The sequence below is a fragment of the Pseudopipra pipra genome, chromosome 1 (genome assembly GCF_036250125.1).
Source record: "Pseudopipra pipra isolate bDixPip1 chromosome 1, bDixPip1.hap1, whole genome shotgun sequence".
Lineage (NCBI taxonomy): Eukaryota > Metazoa > Chordata > Aves > Passeriformes > Pipridae > Pseudopipra > Pseudopipra pipra.
The window spans coordinates 97,184,099-97,202,195 of record NC_087549.1 but is presented as its reverse complement, the minus strand read 5'-3'; the positions used below and the strand labels follow the sequence as shown (position 1 = coordinate 97,202,195).

The 18,097-nt window shown below is 42.0% G+C and overlaps 1 protein-coding gene across 2 annotated transcripts; it reads right to left on the bottom strand.

Annotated features, from left to right (window-relative positions):
• Positions 1 to 12,098: 12,098 nt before the first annotated feature.
• Positions 12,099 to 17,013, bottom strand: LRRC14B (leucine rich repeat containing 14B). Of its 2 annotated transcripts, XM_064666804.1 has the most exons (3): positions 16,628 to 17,013; positions 16,060 to 16,450; positions 12,099 to 14,573 (listed from the first exon to the last, which is right to left on the bottom strand). In XM_064666804.1, exons 1-3 carry the CDS (start codon positions 16,962 to 16,964, stop codon positions 13,928 to 13,930), a joined length of 1,374 nt encoding a protein of 457 aa, XP_064522874.1. In that variant the 5' UTR covers positions 16,965 to 17,013; the 3' UTR covers positions 12,099 to 13,927. The 2 variants fall into 2 exon arrangements, with proteins under 2 accessions (XP_064522874.1, XP_064522868.1); XM_064666798.1 differs by having other exon boundaries at positions 16,060 to 17,013.
• Positions 17,014 to 18,097: the final 1,084 nt, after the last annotated feature.

The window sequence follows — 18,097 nt, the reverse complement described above, 5'->3', positions numbered from 1 at the left end:
TCGGCGCATGTCCCTTGGGCTTCCCCGCCCTCGGTGCATCCTGTGATAAACAAAGTCTCGAGTTTCTATAAGTTTCGAATAATAGTTTATTATATGGTAAAAGCAAGCAGCCGGCTGGGTGACAGAAATGAGACCAGTTTCCCAAATCTGCACACCCCTACTACAGGGTACATTTAGTATTTATCTTAGCTACTTCATGCATATTAATTATATCATATACATATACATTCTACAGGTTTTTGCTAAGTATTTAATATATGGGTTTTCTTACAGCTAAAGCTAAAAGGGTTATCTCTACAACCAGTCATAATTCATGCATTCTTGGACGAACAGGCGCCTAAAGATTTAAAGTTCTACTATATTTTATCCTTAGGATAGTAAGGAGGTTTTAGGCCTCTTGACCTTGTGAGGGTCTGTTTTATTTCTTTATGGGGGTGTAATTAAGTTTTACAATCCGTTTGTTTTATTTTGATGTAATCACCCATTTGTTCCACGAATCACAATTATTTATATATCACAATCCTCTGCACCCTGGACACACCTCCTACAGACAGTGGTGTTCCACTTACAATCTTGTGATATTCCATAAAGTTTCCACATTCTACCTCAAGATTAAAATTATGTTTAGGATTTCTTTGTAAAAATTTCTTGGGTAAAATTGATCAATATCAGCACAGCGAACTATCTTTAACCTCAGAACCTGGAAGAATGACAGAGAAGGTCATGCTGGCTAAGGAAAAACAAGGGAAGGAATCTTCACAAGGGAAGGAGCCTTCACTGGACAAGCAGGCTTCAACAAGTGACTCTAGCATCAGAGGGTAACAAGGTTCTACAGGAGAGGAGGCTCATCGCAGGAGAGAGGCTTTACAGGGAGGCTTTCCCACCCAAAACATGGGAAGGAGGCTTCACATGTGCACTCTGCCAACATAGAAGGACTCTGGCATCACAGACAATCACAGATGCTTCAAACAGGGACTCAGGCACCAGAGCACAAGGAGGCTTGAAAGGGGAAGGAGGCTCCCACAGGGAATGGAGGCTGCTTACAGGAAGGAACCTCCAAAGGTGGACAAAGGCTTTTCCCCAGAAGGAGGCTTCAGAGATGGACTCTAGCATCACAAAGAGACTCTGAATCACAGAGTCTTTTCAGGGGTACTCTGGGATGACTGCGGAATAAGGCTTCACATGTGGAGGAAGACGTTCAAGAGGGTAAGTAGGCTCCACAGATGTAGTGGGTTTCTGTGCTAGGTTTTAGTAGCGGGGCGGTGCTTCTGTTAGAAGCTGTTAGAAGCTTCCCCTGTCTGGTGGAGCCAATGCCAGCTGGCTCCAGGATGGGCTTCCTGCCTCTGGCCAAGGACAAGCCAATCAAGAGTGATAGTAATGCCTCTGGGATAACATATTTAAGAACAGAAAGCTACTGTGCAGTGAGAATTCTAGCCAGGGAAGAGCAAAGTGAGAACATAAGACCAGCAAGGCAGACACCAAGATCAGTGCAGAGGGAGGGGCAGGAGGTGCTCCAGGCACCGTAGCTGTGGCCCCTGCAGCCCTTGGTGCAGACCATGGTGGAGCAGCTGTGCTCCTGCAGCCCATGGAGGACCATCAGGGTGCAGAGACCCACCTGCAGCCCATGGAGAAGCCCATGCTGGAGCAGGTGGATATCCAAAGGAGGCTGTGACCCTGTGGGAGGCCCAAGATGGAGCAGGGTCCTGCCAAGGACCTGAAGCCTGTGGAGAGAAGAGCCCACAGTGGAGCAGATTTTTCCCAGGCAGGACTTCTGGCCCCTGTGGGGGACCTATGGTGAAGCAGCTCATTTGTGAAGGACTGTATCCCATGGAGAAGTGACCCATGGGACAGCAGTTTGGGAAGAACTGTTGTTGGGGTGGTGTCATAGGTTTACTTGTTCTAAAAAACCAAGCAAGAATTTTTCTTTCCCCTGCCCCACTGTAAAAGAAAGATGTTGAATGGGGGAGGATGGTTTGCCTAGGGTGATTCAAAAGAACTGGCTGACAGCCCACATTCCAGGTTGATAGCCCTCAGAAGACTGGGGGGGGACCTGTGGAGTTTTTTTCTATCTCCTCAGGAAAACGGCAAGGCACTCCACTTCTGCCTTAATTCAGGCAAGGTGTGTGTTGGAAGGCTCTAAGGTTGTTTTGTTTTCAGCCTGGTCATCTGACTGTTTTCTGGCCCCAGCTTGTCTGCGCCCTGTTCTGCCCCCAGCCCAGACCTACTCGGACTTCATTGGAGGGGTTTGACCCATCTGCAGAGGAACTTTTTGGGGAGGAGGTCAGCCTTTTCCCTGCCCCACTCCCGTGTTTGGCAGCAGTTTGTGCTCATTGACAAAGGGGAGGAAATCCCAGCCACAGCCAGCGTGAGTTTTGTGGGAAGAACCCGCCTTCTTTCCCCTTTTCCCCTTCCCCTTCTCAGTGTGGGGGGAGATCTCCATTTTGGCTTCTCCCGCACACCAGGGCCCCACACAGCGACTGCCAGAGCCCAACAGCGCCCCCTGCCGGCCAGCACCGAGCAACTGCAGGCTCTGCTCCTCCAGTGATCCAACAGCGCCCCCTGCTGGCCCTGGTTGGAATTGCACCAAAAGGCAGAAAGTACTGCCTTTTTGAAGGGGACTTTTGGGTACAGGATTATTGTTTAGTTGTTTTTGTGTTCTTTTGTTGTTCAGCCAATACACATATATCCTTTAATAAAGGGCTGTAATTTTTTTCCTTTTTTCCATACTTCCTCAGTTGGAGCCTCTTAATTTCTGATTTACAATTGCTTAGCGGGAGGAATTTGGTCTTCCTCATAACTCATCTTCCTTAGCAAAACACTTCAGTCTCATTAAACTGAGACAGGTGGACTCATGCCGGACAGGTGCGTCAAGGACTGTCTCCTGTGGGAGGGACTCCACAGGAGCAGGGAAGGACTCCTCTCCCTGAGCAGCGTCAGAAAGAACAACTGACCATAATCTCCATTCCCCATCACCCTGCAATGCTGGGGGGGAGCAGGGAGAAAGTGGAAGGAAAGAGAGGTTGGAGGAAGGAGTTTTTCAGATTATTTACTTCTCACTCCTTAGTCCTGCCCCTGTTGGTAATAAATTCAATTAATATCCCCACTTTTAATTTCTTTTACCCGTGATGGTGATCATTAAGTGATCTCTCCCAGCTCTTATCTCGACTCATGCATCCTGCATTTTTTTTTATTTCTTTCCTCTGTCCAGTTGCAGAGGGTAGTGAGAGATCGGCTGTTGTGAGTCCCTGGTATCAACCAAGGGTAAACAAACAACTAAAGAGTAATTATAATTTCAGAAGGGAAGGAGGCCTCACAGAGGGACTCTGCAACTAAGAGAACTCAAGTGTCACTGAGGAAAGAGGCTTCAAAAGGGAATGAATTTCCACAAGGGAAGAATGCTTCACTAGACAAGCAGGCTTCACAGGAAGAGTGAACCTCTGCCAGAAAATCACTGCCAAGTGATTCTGGTATCACAGGAGAAATAGGTTCTATAGGAAAAGAGGCTCATCACTGCAGAGAGGCTTCAGACTTACCCAAAACACATGAAGAAACCTTCACAGATGGACTCGCACATCACAGACAAAGGATTCTCCACACAGCGACCCTGCCAACACTGAGGAACACTGGCATCACAGATGACGGACGCTTCACACAGGGACTCAGGCACCACAGCACAAGGAGGCTTGCAAGGCGAAGGAGGCTCCCACAGGGAATGGCGGTCGCTTACAGGAAGGAACCTCCAAAGATGGACAAAGGCTTTTCCCCAGAAGGAAGCTTCAGAGATGGACATGACTGAGGCAGCACAGGGGAACGAGGCTGTCTTGGGGAAGTAGGCTGCACGTGGAATGGAGACTTGTTGTTAGGCAAAAGAATCAAGCTAAGAAACAGGGTTGAAGTGTTTTCGCCCACCCTGTAATAATCTGAGGGTTGCCCCAGGGCTGTGTTGGGAGATGTGGGAAATTTTGGAGGTGGAAATTGCTGCCTGGGGCTTTTTTGTAATGTGGCTCTGTTTCAGGGAAACAGTGCTCACAGCATTGCAGAAGACTGCCAAGGATCGGAGGTCATCGCTCAGCACATGGATTCGGAGTTTCATACAGCCTGGTCCTTCCTGTCCACCAGAAAGCACTGAGAGTTCTTATTTAAAAACCTGTTTTTAAAATCACTCTTAAAAAGTGGAAATTGGGATTTCTGTAGCCTTGATCATGATGTTCCACATAAAATCACTGAAAATTGCATTTAATTGCCTATTTGACACAGCTTCTAGTTGCTAGAAAACCCTATACGGCATTGCTCTAATGAGAGGGTGAGACCCGCCCCAGACACCAAGGTGCCTTCCTGGTTGGACACCTCTGACTGGAGGGGTTCAATGTCACCCTGCCAGCCTCAAGAGTCCCCTCCCCCTCCCCCCTTCACCCTCAAATCTTTCTTTATTTGAGACAGAAACAGGTGGTTTAGGCCAGGTTTGAGAGGAGGTGTGTAAATGAGGTGCGGGGGCTTTGTAAAGGAGCGGGCCGGCCCCAGTGCCGGGGCCCGGAGGGGCCGTAGTGTCTGTAAAGAAGTGGGGCGGGGTTGTGGCATTCCGTGAGGGCCGTCCCGGTGCCACCCCTGGGCAGCATTCCGGCCGCCCTTGCTGCCTGGTCGCGAGCCATCCCGCAGCCCAGCCATTCAGGCAGCACCTTATCCTCCCCGGCTCGCCTTTCTGTGAAACCACAAACGTGCGGTCCGGCCTGTTACAGCGAGTTCACCCCGTCGGCACCCATTTGTCGAGGGCTGAGAACCTTGCGGGGGGGCGGGGGGGGAAGGATCGGCTGCTGGTAAAATTAACTGAGGTGGGTTTTGGTACCAAATGGCCACCGTTTGATGTGTGACGGCACCGAGTGCTTCCTCGGTCCATTAAAAATACATCAGGTGAATAAACCACAGCTTGTTGCTCTTCCAGTTCTTTTCTAGTTTTCATTTGCCACTCGCAGCTCAATTTCACATGTATTTAGTAATTACATCGTGTTTTGGCTTTGCCTTTTTGCACTGATGACTTAGGGCATTGGATTTGGTTTCTGTGGATTTGGTATTTGTGGACTCTGGAGTTATTTCGTAATTCAAACCCAGTGAACAAGCTCTCCTTTTGACGTGGTTTTCCCTCCATTGGCTGTGGTAATCCTATTTATCCCATCTACCTTGGTGTCATTTCAGTATCTAAATGTCTGAATGTGCTTTTTGTTGCCATAAACTTTATTTTGTTGAAGAGCAGTAGTTGAACTGGTTAAAGGTTAATTTGACCCAAAAGGAAACTAAGGTGCAGGAGCCTCTGGAGTTTGATTCTTCCCACCCCCCCACCCCCCCACCCCGGTTCAGTGCAACAGGACTCAATATCCATGTGGACTCATCCTGTGTGACAGAAGTCGTGCTCTTAAACAGGGTTGCTGTGGCACACATGGGAGCTGCCTGTGCCATGCTCACGTGCCGTGCTGAGGAGCACCTCACTAGTTCTGTTGTGCTCAGGGTGACTGCTGTAATCGTGGAATTTTGGGGCTGTTTCCTCATCCCCTGACATCTGTGGTGACTCTTTGTTTACATCTATTTCGCTTTTTAGCTGTGAATTCTTTGCATTTAAACTAATAGTGCTGATTTTTTGATCTATTATTGCTACTACTGTTTATTATTCCACCTTCTATTCTGCTCATTAGTCCTGGAGTGAGAGATAAGGTGACAGGATACTTCTACCCTGATGGTTATCCAACACCATTTGCTGCTTAACTTCAGAATAACAAGTGAATGATGCTTCTCAATACCCAGGCAGATAGTATTTCACAGTAGTCAACTTTTAAGTAATTTTTAAGACATTAAGTAAATAATCAGTTGATTTTTAGTTTACTGTCATCCAAATCCCAGCATCCACCACAATCCATCTTTGAGCTCCTGCAGTCTTCTGATTAGAATACAGACCGACATTGCTACTGGAAGAGCACGGAATTGGTGTCTCTAAGTAATTGCTTTTTTTCCCTTTTTTATAAAAGCATTAGAGGGAAGTGAGAAGGAAGAGCAGTGAATTGGTGTTAACACACAGCAGCCTCCTGATTTTATTTGGATACAAATTCTTATCCTATCCCATCTCAAAGTCAAGTGTTCCTTATTTCAGAGCCTTAATATGTGACATTTTAAGCAATGTGCTTGTCTGATCTCTTCCTGACCGTGCACAAGTGCACAGACTGTGTGGTATGTCCTGAGTAACAGCATGGAAGCTAGAACTTACACCTGTGTATCTCTTGAGTAAGAGTCTGAAGGCTAGAAATCAAGTCCAGTGTAGTGTGAGTGAGAGCCTGGAGGAAACAGTTTGTGACTCAGCATTTCTTTATGCTTGGTTTTTCACAATGTGAGAGGCTTAAAGCTAAATTAATTCTCTATAAGAAGGAGAAATACTCAAAATACACCCTCCGGATGAGGATTTTTTTACCAGAAGTAGCTATTTCTAGTAGTACAGTGGAATTTCATCTAGTAGTACAGTGGAATGTTTTACTTCAAAAACTGGGCAGATAGGCAGCACAAGCAAGAGTGTTACCACACTCTTAACTTTTTATAGCTATCTTGGTATGGAGCTCCATATTTCCCAACAAACCACTGAACTTTGAGCATCAGCTTTTTATTTTTTACCTTTTAGCCTCCTTTTCCCACTCTCCCATCAGAAATTGATATATTAATATCAAAACACAGAGCTTTAAATATTGTGAGTGGCTTAGTGTTTAACCTCAGTCCCATTTCACTTGCATTTTCCATCATGGAGGTACTAAAACTTGTCTCTGAATTCCCTGGGACCTGCAGAAGGTGAATTAGGAACTTCAGGGAAATGAGCTGCCAGACTATGGCTAGCTAATTATGTTGCCTTCACTGAGTTTATTATGACTTGTTGATTAATTAAAAGCTAAATTTAGCAAAAGTGAAGAGGAAACACCATGTTGATCCTCAGCAGGATTAGAAATGGGTTTGGATTTTGAGGAGAGGGGAGGTTTTTGACATTTTCTGCCAAAATTCATGAGCAAAATAATGTCACATGCCCAACAATCTCTGGAGCCATCCCTGTTGCTGCACATCGGTGATCTTGGTGGTGCTGTTGGTAGAGTGAGTAATTGCTATGGAGACTGAGCCGTTGTTCATCTCTTGAGATGATCCTCCTGGCCCTGGCCTGTCAGAGAAGCCAAACAGGGAAGAATTTTGATGGTTTTGGCCACTCTGTACCTGACTGGTAAAAACTGGAGGTCTGTGTTGTCCAGAGTTGTCAGACCAGTGCTGCTCACCTGTCCCAGCATGAGCAGCCCTCAAACATGGCTCCTCCCCTGTTCCTCTTTGCTTTTGCAGAAAGTTAATTTCCCTGAGTAATCAGGGAATTAACACTTCCATTCTGATAGAGCCCAAGGACCATTTTCCTCAGTTTTCTGCAGGTGAGATGACATCTTTACCCATTTGGTAACTAACTAAAGCAAATTTTCCCTTCTTCTGTTTGTGGCCCAAAGTGACTGAGTCACATGCAAAAGCCCCTTTTTGAAGACACCCCTGCAGTGTCAAGGTAAATGCCCTGGTTCACTAAGCATCTGCAGGCTGTCTGCATTGTATCATGTTGTTTATTATTATTATTATTATTATTATTATTATTATTATTATTATTATTATTATTATTATTATTATTATTGAAGGTTATTTCATTGTATTTTCTTGATATCATCTGCCAGACACAGGTTAGGTCTGATTGGGCTCAGAATCACCTTGGCTCTAATTTACTCCATATTCCCCATTCCTACAAGGAAGATGTAACATTTTTATGGGTTTAGCTTTTTAGGCTTTTTATGGGAAGAGAGAACCATGATGCAAGCAGTAGCTGATGACACCCAGCTTGTCATGGATTTACATATCTATCCAGTTTTATGTTTTTAGCAAAGAAGCAGAGACCACAACTCAGAATTTGTTGGGTTTGGGATGTAGCATGGAGTTGGGATGCAGTTTGGGTCTCTGTTACAGTATGGATTTATCTTCAGTATTGCTGTTTCATAGCTGAAATATTCCAAAATCCTCAAAGCCACAACGTTCCTGCAGGTGTGTCTGTGTGAGCAGAACCCTTGTGGGGGCCTTTTTTCCTCCCTGTCCAGCTGCAGCTGGACAAATTCTTGCAAAACTGGGCTACCTGTTTCCCACAGAGGTTTTTGGCATGAAAGATCTGTTTACTGTTCCCTGTGCAGGATAAAAATCCCAAGTTTAGTCACAGTATGTTGCTGGCTGCAGATAAACACAAAATGATGTGAGACACGTTGTTGGGCTGGCTTTTTCCTGCTGTGAACTCCTTAATGTCTTTCCTTTGAGCTCTTATTCCCCTTTTTCCCCTGCCCCAGCCCTTGCTCCTCACCTTCTCCAGCAGCAAATTGACCCAGTTTTTGTTGTTTGCATTGCAAGCTGCAAACCAGGACTCCCATGGCTGACAGGAAGCCAGCAAAAGATTAAAAAAATACTTGAGTTCACATTTAGAGCATGTTTGAAAGTTGTTTTTGTTACCATAAAGAGTCAAAACATTTGGTGTGGTTTTGTCAGTAACATCATGGATCTGCATGGAATGATGCATCCACCTGCATTGAGCTTTTTATTGCTCATTTCGTGCAACAATTTCTTGGCTTTTTCTGAAATGAATGCTGTGAAATTGTTGAAAAACTTGAAAAAAAAGTCAATATTATTTTTCTTTATAATTTTACATTAAAAGTGGCAGCCACTAACAGCTTTCTCGAGGGAGATACTACAGGTTCAGACCCATTTCCTGTGTGTAATTGAGTATATATTAGAAGTAAGCTACTAAGCTCAGGCATAGCACATGTGTAGCTCATAAAAATTGACAGAAGTTTTGTTAGTTCAAAGTTAAGCTGCTCAAGGTTAATAAGTCCATCTCCAGGGGTGGAAAATATTTCCGTAACTCTGATTATGTTCCTTTACTGCAGAAAGGCAAAAGTTACAACTGCCAAGGCCTTTGTAACTAGACCTTTATCCATTAAAAACTCTATATAATCACTTTGCAAAATTTTCTGGACTAATTCAATAGGAAGTGTTTGTTTTCTTCAAAACTAAAGCTGCTTTGTCTAGGTATAAGACTATTTAAAAAAAAGAATTAGAAAATAATGCTTACAATTGTAGCTTTTGGGATTAAACAGAGGCAGATATGGACATTTGGCCACGCATTCATTGAAAGAGGATTTAAATTTCAATCATAAATTATTATCGTACACACAACAATTTTCACAGTGTATTTTTACTAGAAAGCAGTATGGAGAGAAGCAGCAGCTCCTTCCCTTGTTTCTTTGCAAGAGTAGTTCGTACAGTCCTGCTCCATTGTTGACTGATGCATGTTTTAAGGAGAGAGAGAGAAGAGTTTTGTAAGCAAAGCTCATACTTTTTCAGAAGAATTGACTTGTAGCTCTCAACTTTTGATCAAAAGAATATTAATTTGAAGGTGTAGGATTATATCAAGAAGCTTGTTTCAGTTTCATTTATGACAACTTTCTTGCAACAGTTGTGTTTATTTGCCTTTTTCTATTAATAGGCTTCTATGTTGTTCAGGTAGCAATCTCCAAGCACATAGCTGCTGTGCTGCTTCTTCCACAGTAAAAGTCTGACTGTCGTCTTTTTTTCCCGCTACTTCTTTCAACTGCTCTTTGTGTGGCCAAAACATAACATGACGAGTTATGAAGAGATCAGAAGTAGCAAAGGTCTGTCCTTCAATTTCAAATTCTGTGGTCACAAATTGGTAGACCAAATCAGAAAAATAACTGGTGCAGTATATAGAGATTTCTTACCTGTTCTTCAATTTCATAAAGTTTGTCAAAGTGGAATCATTATACGCTATGTACTAAGTATTTAACTGAAGTTGGTCTATGCACAGTTACTGAATAGGGGAGCTTAGCAATTGCAACAGCAGAAAGCTCTTCTGGCAATTCTCACCCTGCCACAGAGAAAGATTTAGAAGCAACTGTTGCTGAATAATGTATGTCTCAATTAAGGAAATGAAACCATGCTAATAAATAAAAAAAACTATTTGGTGAATAAAATGTGGATCAAATTAAGTATGGTGAATAAATACAAATTTAGCAGTTTTTTCTTTTTATTCAAACAAAAAGTCAGCCTTTAGCTTCTTTATGATACCCACTATTGTGTTTTGTGTTTAGAACATTTGCTTGAATATGGTGAGAATGGTCTTGGTTTTATCCTGATTTTTTTCAATGTATTTTTTCTACATGCATCTCTTCTGAGTCTTTTGCAAATAAACCTCAAGGGAGTTCAAGTGTTCATCTTCAGACATTTAAAGGAACACCATGACCAGATGTTGTAGCAGGGTATTGAATACACCTTTGTTCACAACACAGACATCTCCACTCCATTGACATCTGTGTGGTTTTGGTGTTGTGGCAACTCCTGTCCTGCTGGGCGGACTTAACTGGAGCCTAGAAGACTGTCTCTACCCCAAGGTGGTATGTTGTTAAGGCTTTAGACAGTTTTCTGGATAGACAGGACAAATGGACTTGAATCCACTCAGTTCTGAACCCAGTGAAGCTGATAGTAGTCACGTACAGGAAGACAGGGGACACAAGGCAGGATTCAGTCAGTATCTGTCTGCATTTGCAAAGTAGAAGGTAACTTTATATGTTTAGGTCATTGTAGCATTAGTCCTTTTTCTCTAATAGCAGAATTCCAAGTCCCACAGTTCTACACATTGGAAAAAGGAAGAAAGAGTAGGCCCAAACCATAATCAGAACTGCTGGGGCAAAAGAGATACAGGAACTCTTCTGAGAGATGGGACAAATCCTTGTTGCTGGAAGTCAGGCCAACACCAAAATGCTAGTTTGACCTGCATTTAAAACCAACAGTAACAACCATAATTAAGAAAGAAACCAAAGAGACAAAGATGGGATATCTAAGAGCTAAAGCACTAAAGTTGGCTCTAGAGTTGGCAACTGTTTGACTTAAAGAATATCTGATTCCATTCCAAAAGTGTACAAATCCCTCCTTGCCCAAAATGTGGCATTTATCTTGAGAATTTCTAAGGGAAATAGAGCTTGGTGTCAACAAAATAGTTCTCATGTATTAGCAGTTTGGCCTTTCGGATTCTACAGTATTCAAAGTACTGATACATAGGTTATGCATTCTATATACTATATTTCTTGCAATAAAATTTTAACATGCAAATGTAGACAATAAGACTTCTGCTTCAATTCCAGCAAAATGCATTTTAGAAGATCACAAAACTTTAAACATGTGTGCGTGTTTCTGCAGAACAGCTGGTTTCCCAGGAAGAGGATCCAAAACCTTTCTGCACGTGTATTCATGTGCTCCAACTGTTTGTTAGTCATTCACTGCTACGCTGCATGAAGTGCTGCATGGACACCACTTCTGTAATGCAATGCACTCCATACTGCAGGCTCAAAGGGAATATTTGAAATAGATATAGTGGTGATCCTCTAACTTGGCACTAAAACAAAAGCTATGGTCTCTACATACTTCTCCTGGCCCAGGACCCTGCATATAGATGGGAGACTGAAAATGGAAGATGGGCAAGAGTTTGTGGGGTGCAGAAAAAGGAGGAAATAAAAGAGTGGACCATGACTGGCCTTAAGCAAGGAGAAAGCAGAGAGAGCTGCATAGACAGCAGACGTTGTAAGGTATCTAAATATTCTGAAATAAGAGCTGTCTGTTTTGTGTGTACTGAAAAAGGCAGGGACTGGCTGTTGTAACACAGTATGTTCCAAAATGGCCAACCTTCACCTCCAGGTACAACCTGTTAGGATGGAGGTGGAGGAATCACTACACATTTGCAGCTACAGTACAAAGAGTGTCCTCTCCCAGCAAGAGGAAGTGCCGCTACTCATCCCAAAGGAGTAGATAATTTGCATAGCAAAATTCAAATTACTTAGGTCTGGCTGAGAAGTCATGGGTTAACTCTAGGATGAAAAGAATGGCAAGGTCAGAGGGAGGAAAAGGTAGAGTAGAGGCAAGAACAAAGGAGCATGTGGAATTCTGTCCAAATATATGCAAGGCCATGTGGAACCCAACTCTGGCATTTTCTGAATCACAGATGCTTGACAACTTAGATTACTATTTTTTTTTTTTTTAGTGATCTGTAAACATAAACAGGTCATGTCCATTCACTTTCAATTTTACCATCATATGTTTAATCAATAAAACACGTTAAAAGGATGAACATAAGAAAACAACAAAAAAATCATTTAAATGCACTCTGGAACCTGCAAGCTTTGCTTGGTACTCAGCCCATTAATTTTTTGTTTTGTTTTGGGTTTCTTTTTCTGTAAATTAGGTTAGCAGTTGCTTGCATATTCTTATTGTGGATAAGCAGAAAGCTTGACAAACCAGCACTGTCTAAATGAAGAAATTTTCCTTACCCTCAGATGATGAAGTCCAGTATTATTTCAAATAAATTGTCCTTGTTATCTTAATAATGATCTTTAATACTGCAATGACACCTCAACTGCTGCTGCAACATTCACTTTCAGTGCTGTTTGATCAAGTTTTCGTGAACTGGTAAATTGCATTTAGTGGCAGAGTAGTGGGTATTAACCTGAGCTTCTTTTTTTTTTTCTTTTTTGTTGATTACCTAGAAGCTAACCAGGTCTCTAGTTTTACAGGTGAGAAGCTAAGTAGACTATGACAGTTCTTTACCATTCATCCCCCATTATAGTACTCTTCAGATGTGTGTTTTGTGGCCCTACTTCTGTATCCTGACATCCTGTTAACCCCTTCACCTGTGCTCCAACACAGCATATGTGAAGTCTGGGATTCTGTTTACTCTGTCACTCTAATACTTTTCTCACACTGGAGCTTGACAAATAAATGTGATTCTTCCTGACACTGGTTGCAAGTCTGTAGCAGAACACATAGTCCTGACAGAAGAAGGCAGTGTTGTACACAGATGAACTTCTAGTTATTGAGCAACCAGCCTTGTCCCTTTTCCACGTTTTTTAAACTGACATTAGATTCTTTTTTTTACGTATGTTTTCAACACTCTTCTTTTTTCAGCATTACCGCTGTCCTAGGCTTTCTTTAAAGCACCTGAAAGCAGCGGGGTACATTCTACCACCCAAGAAGCTGATTCCATGAAGGGAGTGGCTTGAGGCACTTACCAGCTAACATGACAAGCATGGCTGTGCAGCGCTGTCCTGGTCTACCATTCTAAAATACACATTGCAAGAGCACCAGGAGACTCCTCAGAGGCTGCTTTATATTTCTGGGGTAGGTGGAGTGGGATCCTCTCCTGTCAGCCAACCGCTTGGTTTGCTACCTCCTTGGTATGGAATTTTACTCCTCACCAGCACAATATATTAGACAAATTGTGTTTATTGTTCCTGCCTCTGCACAAGAAAGAGAGGCACAGGGACGTGGAGGCTGTTGCATGTCCCCCACTATTGGGAGTGTACTGGATAAAACACAGATTGGTGAATTCAGAAGGCCCAGGGCAAAAAAAAATTAATTTCAGGAGCCACAGATAAGGATATGTGCACAACCTTTGGGACATCCTGCTGGACTTGAGAAAGGACTTTCCTGTCTTTTTTGCAGGGCTGCAAGCCTCATTGCCAAATCCAGAGGAACCTGCATAAGAAATCAGCCAAGCTTAAATACTTATTGCTATACTGAGAAACAAAGCTCTTTTGTATAAAATAATAAGCTATTAAGTGTCCTCCCCTCTTGTGAGCATGTAGTGCTTTGTGAGGTGCATGCAATAAATATATCATAAGTTACAATACCTCAGGTGATCAGAGGCTATTCAAACAATAATAAATTCAGCTGAAAAATTAAAGAAAATACATGACTGATGATTGAAGGTGCAGTTCCAGGAAAAATTAAATTAACTTCTGATTTGACAGAGCATTATCATCACCACTATGTTACAACTTTAACTCATTTTGTTAAAAGAAGTAGTGAACTTTTCTAAAGTCTCTTTGAAGGACTTGATCAAGTAAGCTCCCAGTTCGTTGTTTGTCTCCTGAACAGCTGCATCATAACTTCCAAAGAGTGGTGTTGAAGCCTTCACATCCTCTCTATTTGCTTGGAGTAAAATGAGGTTAAGATCCTCTGCTATACTTTCATATTTTTGGTGATCAAATCTGCAAACACTGGCATCATCAATGGGGTAGGTGATGCCAATAGGGTAGCAGTCCCTTGGAACTGGGAACTCTACATTTTTCAGCATTGGCAATTCACAGAGAAATGTGAAAAGGTGTTTAAGTGCTTGGGATGACAGTGGGTTTCCCACAAACTTAAACTCATGTAATTTCTGGCAAGGGCTTAAACCTAAAATCAACATGTTGACATGAGTATCTTGGATGTTACAGTCCTCCAGGGTAAGACTCCTGAGCACTGAAGAGGAATGGCTGAGCAACTTAAAGAATGTTGATGGGTAAAGTTCAGGTATATCATGACCACTCAGGTCCAGGGCTTCTAAGTGATTAGCATGGAAGCTATTGGCTAAATAGGCCATATCAGCATGGTTCAGTGAGCAGTTAGAAACATCCAGCATCTTCAGTGGAGTTTTTAGTGGGCTGCAGAATTAAAGGGAAAACAGTTTTATTGCATAAAACATTGAAAAGCTACATTTACAAAATTACGTGCAACTATACATATTATGAGTGTAGCCATCTACCACATTCATTATTTTTTCTTACCTCTCTTGAGAAACAGAAGCATGTGCCAAAAATAACAAATATATTTTCCTTCTGGAATCAGTTCCATGAATTAGCTGCTTCTTTATGTGACTCTGTTGTGCTATTTTAATGGGGATTAAACTTTCTATGTATCTATTCTGTAACCAGTTTTATGTTGTCAAGTGTCTATGACTTGCTGAATTAATAGCAGATCGTTACTACCATAAAGGGATTGGTGGCTGCTTCTTGTAGAAAACTGTCATAATTCCAGAGATTTAGATAATTTCCATGAAGGAAGGATTAATCCCAAGATGAAAGCCAGTCAGTATTGTAACAAAACATCTGCGTTTGTTTCTGGGGGGGGGCAGGGTTTGCTGTTTTTAAATGCCTGAAAGGTTTACACTTTGTAGCATTCTGCACTTGCAAAGAGATATTCTGATAAAGAAGGTTGGAAGAAGTATAAGTGAGACTATTCTCAGATATTTTAGTTGAATATAAAATAGTTTTGATAAATGAAAATCAAGAGATCCCTTTCATACATACTAAATCTTAGTGAGACTTCTGTTACAGAGCTCAGCTGGATCATAGTTAGAAACTTGCAATTTATTTCTATTGATATAAGCAGTATGCCACTCATAAATTTTAAATAAAATTACTCCTTGTATGGGAGAAATTTTAGACTAAGGTGATTTGTCTGGATGAAACTTTTGTCTGCCTTTTTTTTAGATGCTCTGAAAAGCATGCAGTTAACTGTATTTTCTGTTCCAGTATGAACACTGCTCACTGGCAGTTTGTTATCTTTTTGAGAATTGCCAGTTTTTCGCAGGAATTCATAATGAATATTTATGTATCAGCTTAATTTGCAGTACAGAAAAGCATCAGATCTCTCTTGCCTTGACATCAAGAGACACGACAAACAACTGAAATCAAAGTCTCAAATCAAAGTCTACTATTCCCCTGCCCACCTAAAAATACAATATCTGTGGAATCCTAGTATATTTACTGCGTCTTTTCTAGAGGACAAAAATTCACTAGAGACTCTAAAAAATATTTGGTATATGACTCAGGTCTTGCACCAAAGCCAATACAAGCTGCTTAATACATAAGCTAATATAAAAATTGTCTGAGTACCACTCTTTTATGTGGTAGCCAAAAGCATATTCTCACCAGATAGGTTCTGGAAGACTAATAAAAACAGTCTGTTCTTCGAAGTGCATTAGGTATATATTGGCTGCCAATTCTCCCCAACAAATAACCTTTCCTGCTTCCTGCTGCCCCTTCCCACGCACCCTCCAAGATACACTCACTTCCCTTATTCTCAGCTTGCTGGTGGCACAAAGTGCTGTTCTTTACAGTCTGACTGAAAGCAGGATGACTAAATTACCTGAGCAGTTTCTGTATTCTTCCTGTGAGTATAGAAAATGACATACACAGCTCAGTGAGGTGTGTCATTTCACCCAACTTTTCTCCAATATTAGTAAGCATCTGTTCATCTGTAGCTGTGAACCTCTGCACATTAAATGTTCGTGCTGGCAAGGTCAAGGACATCAATAGAGGGAAGTGGATACTGTTGAAGAGTATTTCCAAGTGTTCCATTTCCAAGCGAACATTGTGAACTATTTCCAGTTTGCGCAACAAAGAGGGATCCGTGAGTTTTATGATGTAGAAGAATTTCTGCAAGGTCAGGTTGTCAGATCTGAATGCTACACAGCAGATCTTCAGTGGACAACAGCATTTCTTCAACAGGGCCTCCACGACCAGCTCATAGTTCCTCTCTGTAACAAACAAGTCAATTAGCACATCAATACTGATTTCAAATGTACCTGGATTGCACTGTGCTTGTTGCAGGTAAACCACCAATTCTAAACAAAGCTTGGAGAGCAGCTGCGTCCTGGCCCACCTGCCCATTGTCTTCTTGCACTCACAAAACTGAACTTCAACATCTTTTATACCTGTCAGGTCAACCACTTTCAACCTTTTCCTGTAGGGAGAAAAATTATTCAGCACATAGTCTCTCAGCCCTGTTAGACAGCTTTCCAAGCACACTGAGCATGTTCTATGGCTCAAGTCTTCCTGGTAGTCCACAGTAGCTCCCAAAAGTTTTCCCATGTTAAAGTCAACAAGTGGCCAGTTCTCTACCAAGTCATGAATCACTTCCCCTTGCTCCAGTAAGTAGCTGGCTTTAAAAAGAAGAGGAAAAAGATTATGGGCAACAGCACTGAGACTCTTCCTGGCAAACTCTTCATTTGACACGAATGCTTCGGCGCTAAGGAATCGGAGAGACTTCATTGTTGCTCTGGACTCCTTACTGTCATGGAGAATGACTTCTATATTTAACTAAAGATTCTAGTTGCTTATCACCTTCTATTTTTGTCTGCAGCTGTTGTTTGCTGCTAGCAGAAGCCTTGCTGGAAAGGCAGAGTGGACAGTCACATGCTGTTCCTCTTCTTTCTATTTTGGAGCTGTATCGTGACACTGCAGTACCTAATTGTGAGATCATTAGTCAGAGAGCTCTTAAACCCTCATGTTTATAACAAAGCTAACTCAACTAAATAGAGACCACTATTTAGAGACCACTCAACTAAATAGAGACCACAGGAACAGTAAAATCAAGGCAGCACACATACATGAGAGAAAAGCACTCAGACTTCCACTTAAAAATATAACATGATCTGTATTCCACTTTCTTACAGAAAAGATGTTATGCTGGGGATTCACATGCTGATTTCAATGGGGAAGATTTCCCAGAGTTAGCACAGAGCTTCTCCATAAGGAAGGATTGAGGCACTACAGCCACTGAGCTACAACAGTGTCCCTCCATTTTGCCCTTTGCCAGGAGAAAAACCTCTGTCACCCACCTATCGCAAAAGCAGAGAGCATGTTTCTTTCTTTCAACTTGGCACTTCCTTCCAGGGGAAGCAACGAGGGATACCTCCCTTACACTATCTTCTCATGTCTTTTGCTGGACAAATAGAGGGATGGAGACCTTTTTTCAAGCTGTGCCGACCCTGATTTTCCAGATAATTCCACACCTGTTTTGCTGTGAAAAATTCATGCCACACTTCAAAGATTCGGTTTTTTTCTTTTTAAGTAAACTCATTATGGAATATTTTATCAAAAGGAAAAGAAAAAACATAAATATGCTTTAAATTACCAGGGAAGGGACATCTTTATTAGACTGTGTCATGCTGAAGAAGCTTTTTATTTTTGCAGACTTTTGGTTGTATCATTTTAATTTTGCCTTCAAATAGATGAGTTGCAAAAAACAAGTAAGATGAAATAGATAGATCTTGTCAAGGTATTAAGTATTTTCCTCTGTTTTTCGACTCCAGTTCATATATATCAAATGATGATGATATGATGTAGGTATTACAATATTTTGTGCGATTTTGTAAATCCCAAAAATGGCAACAATATAACTG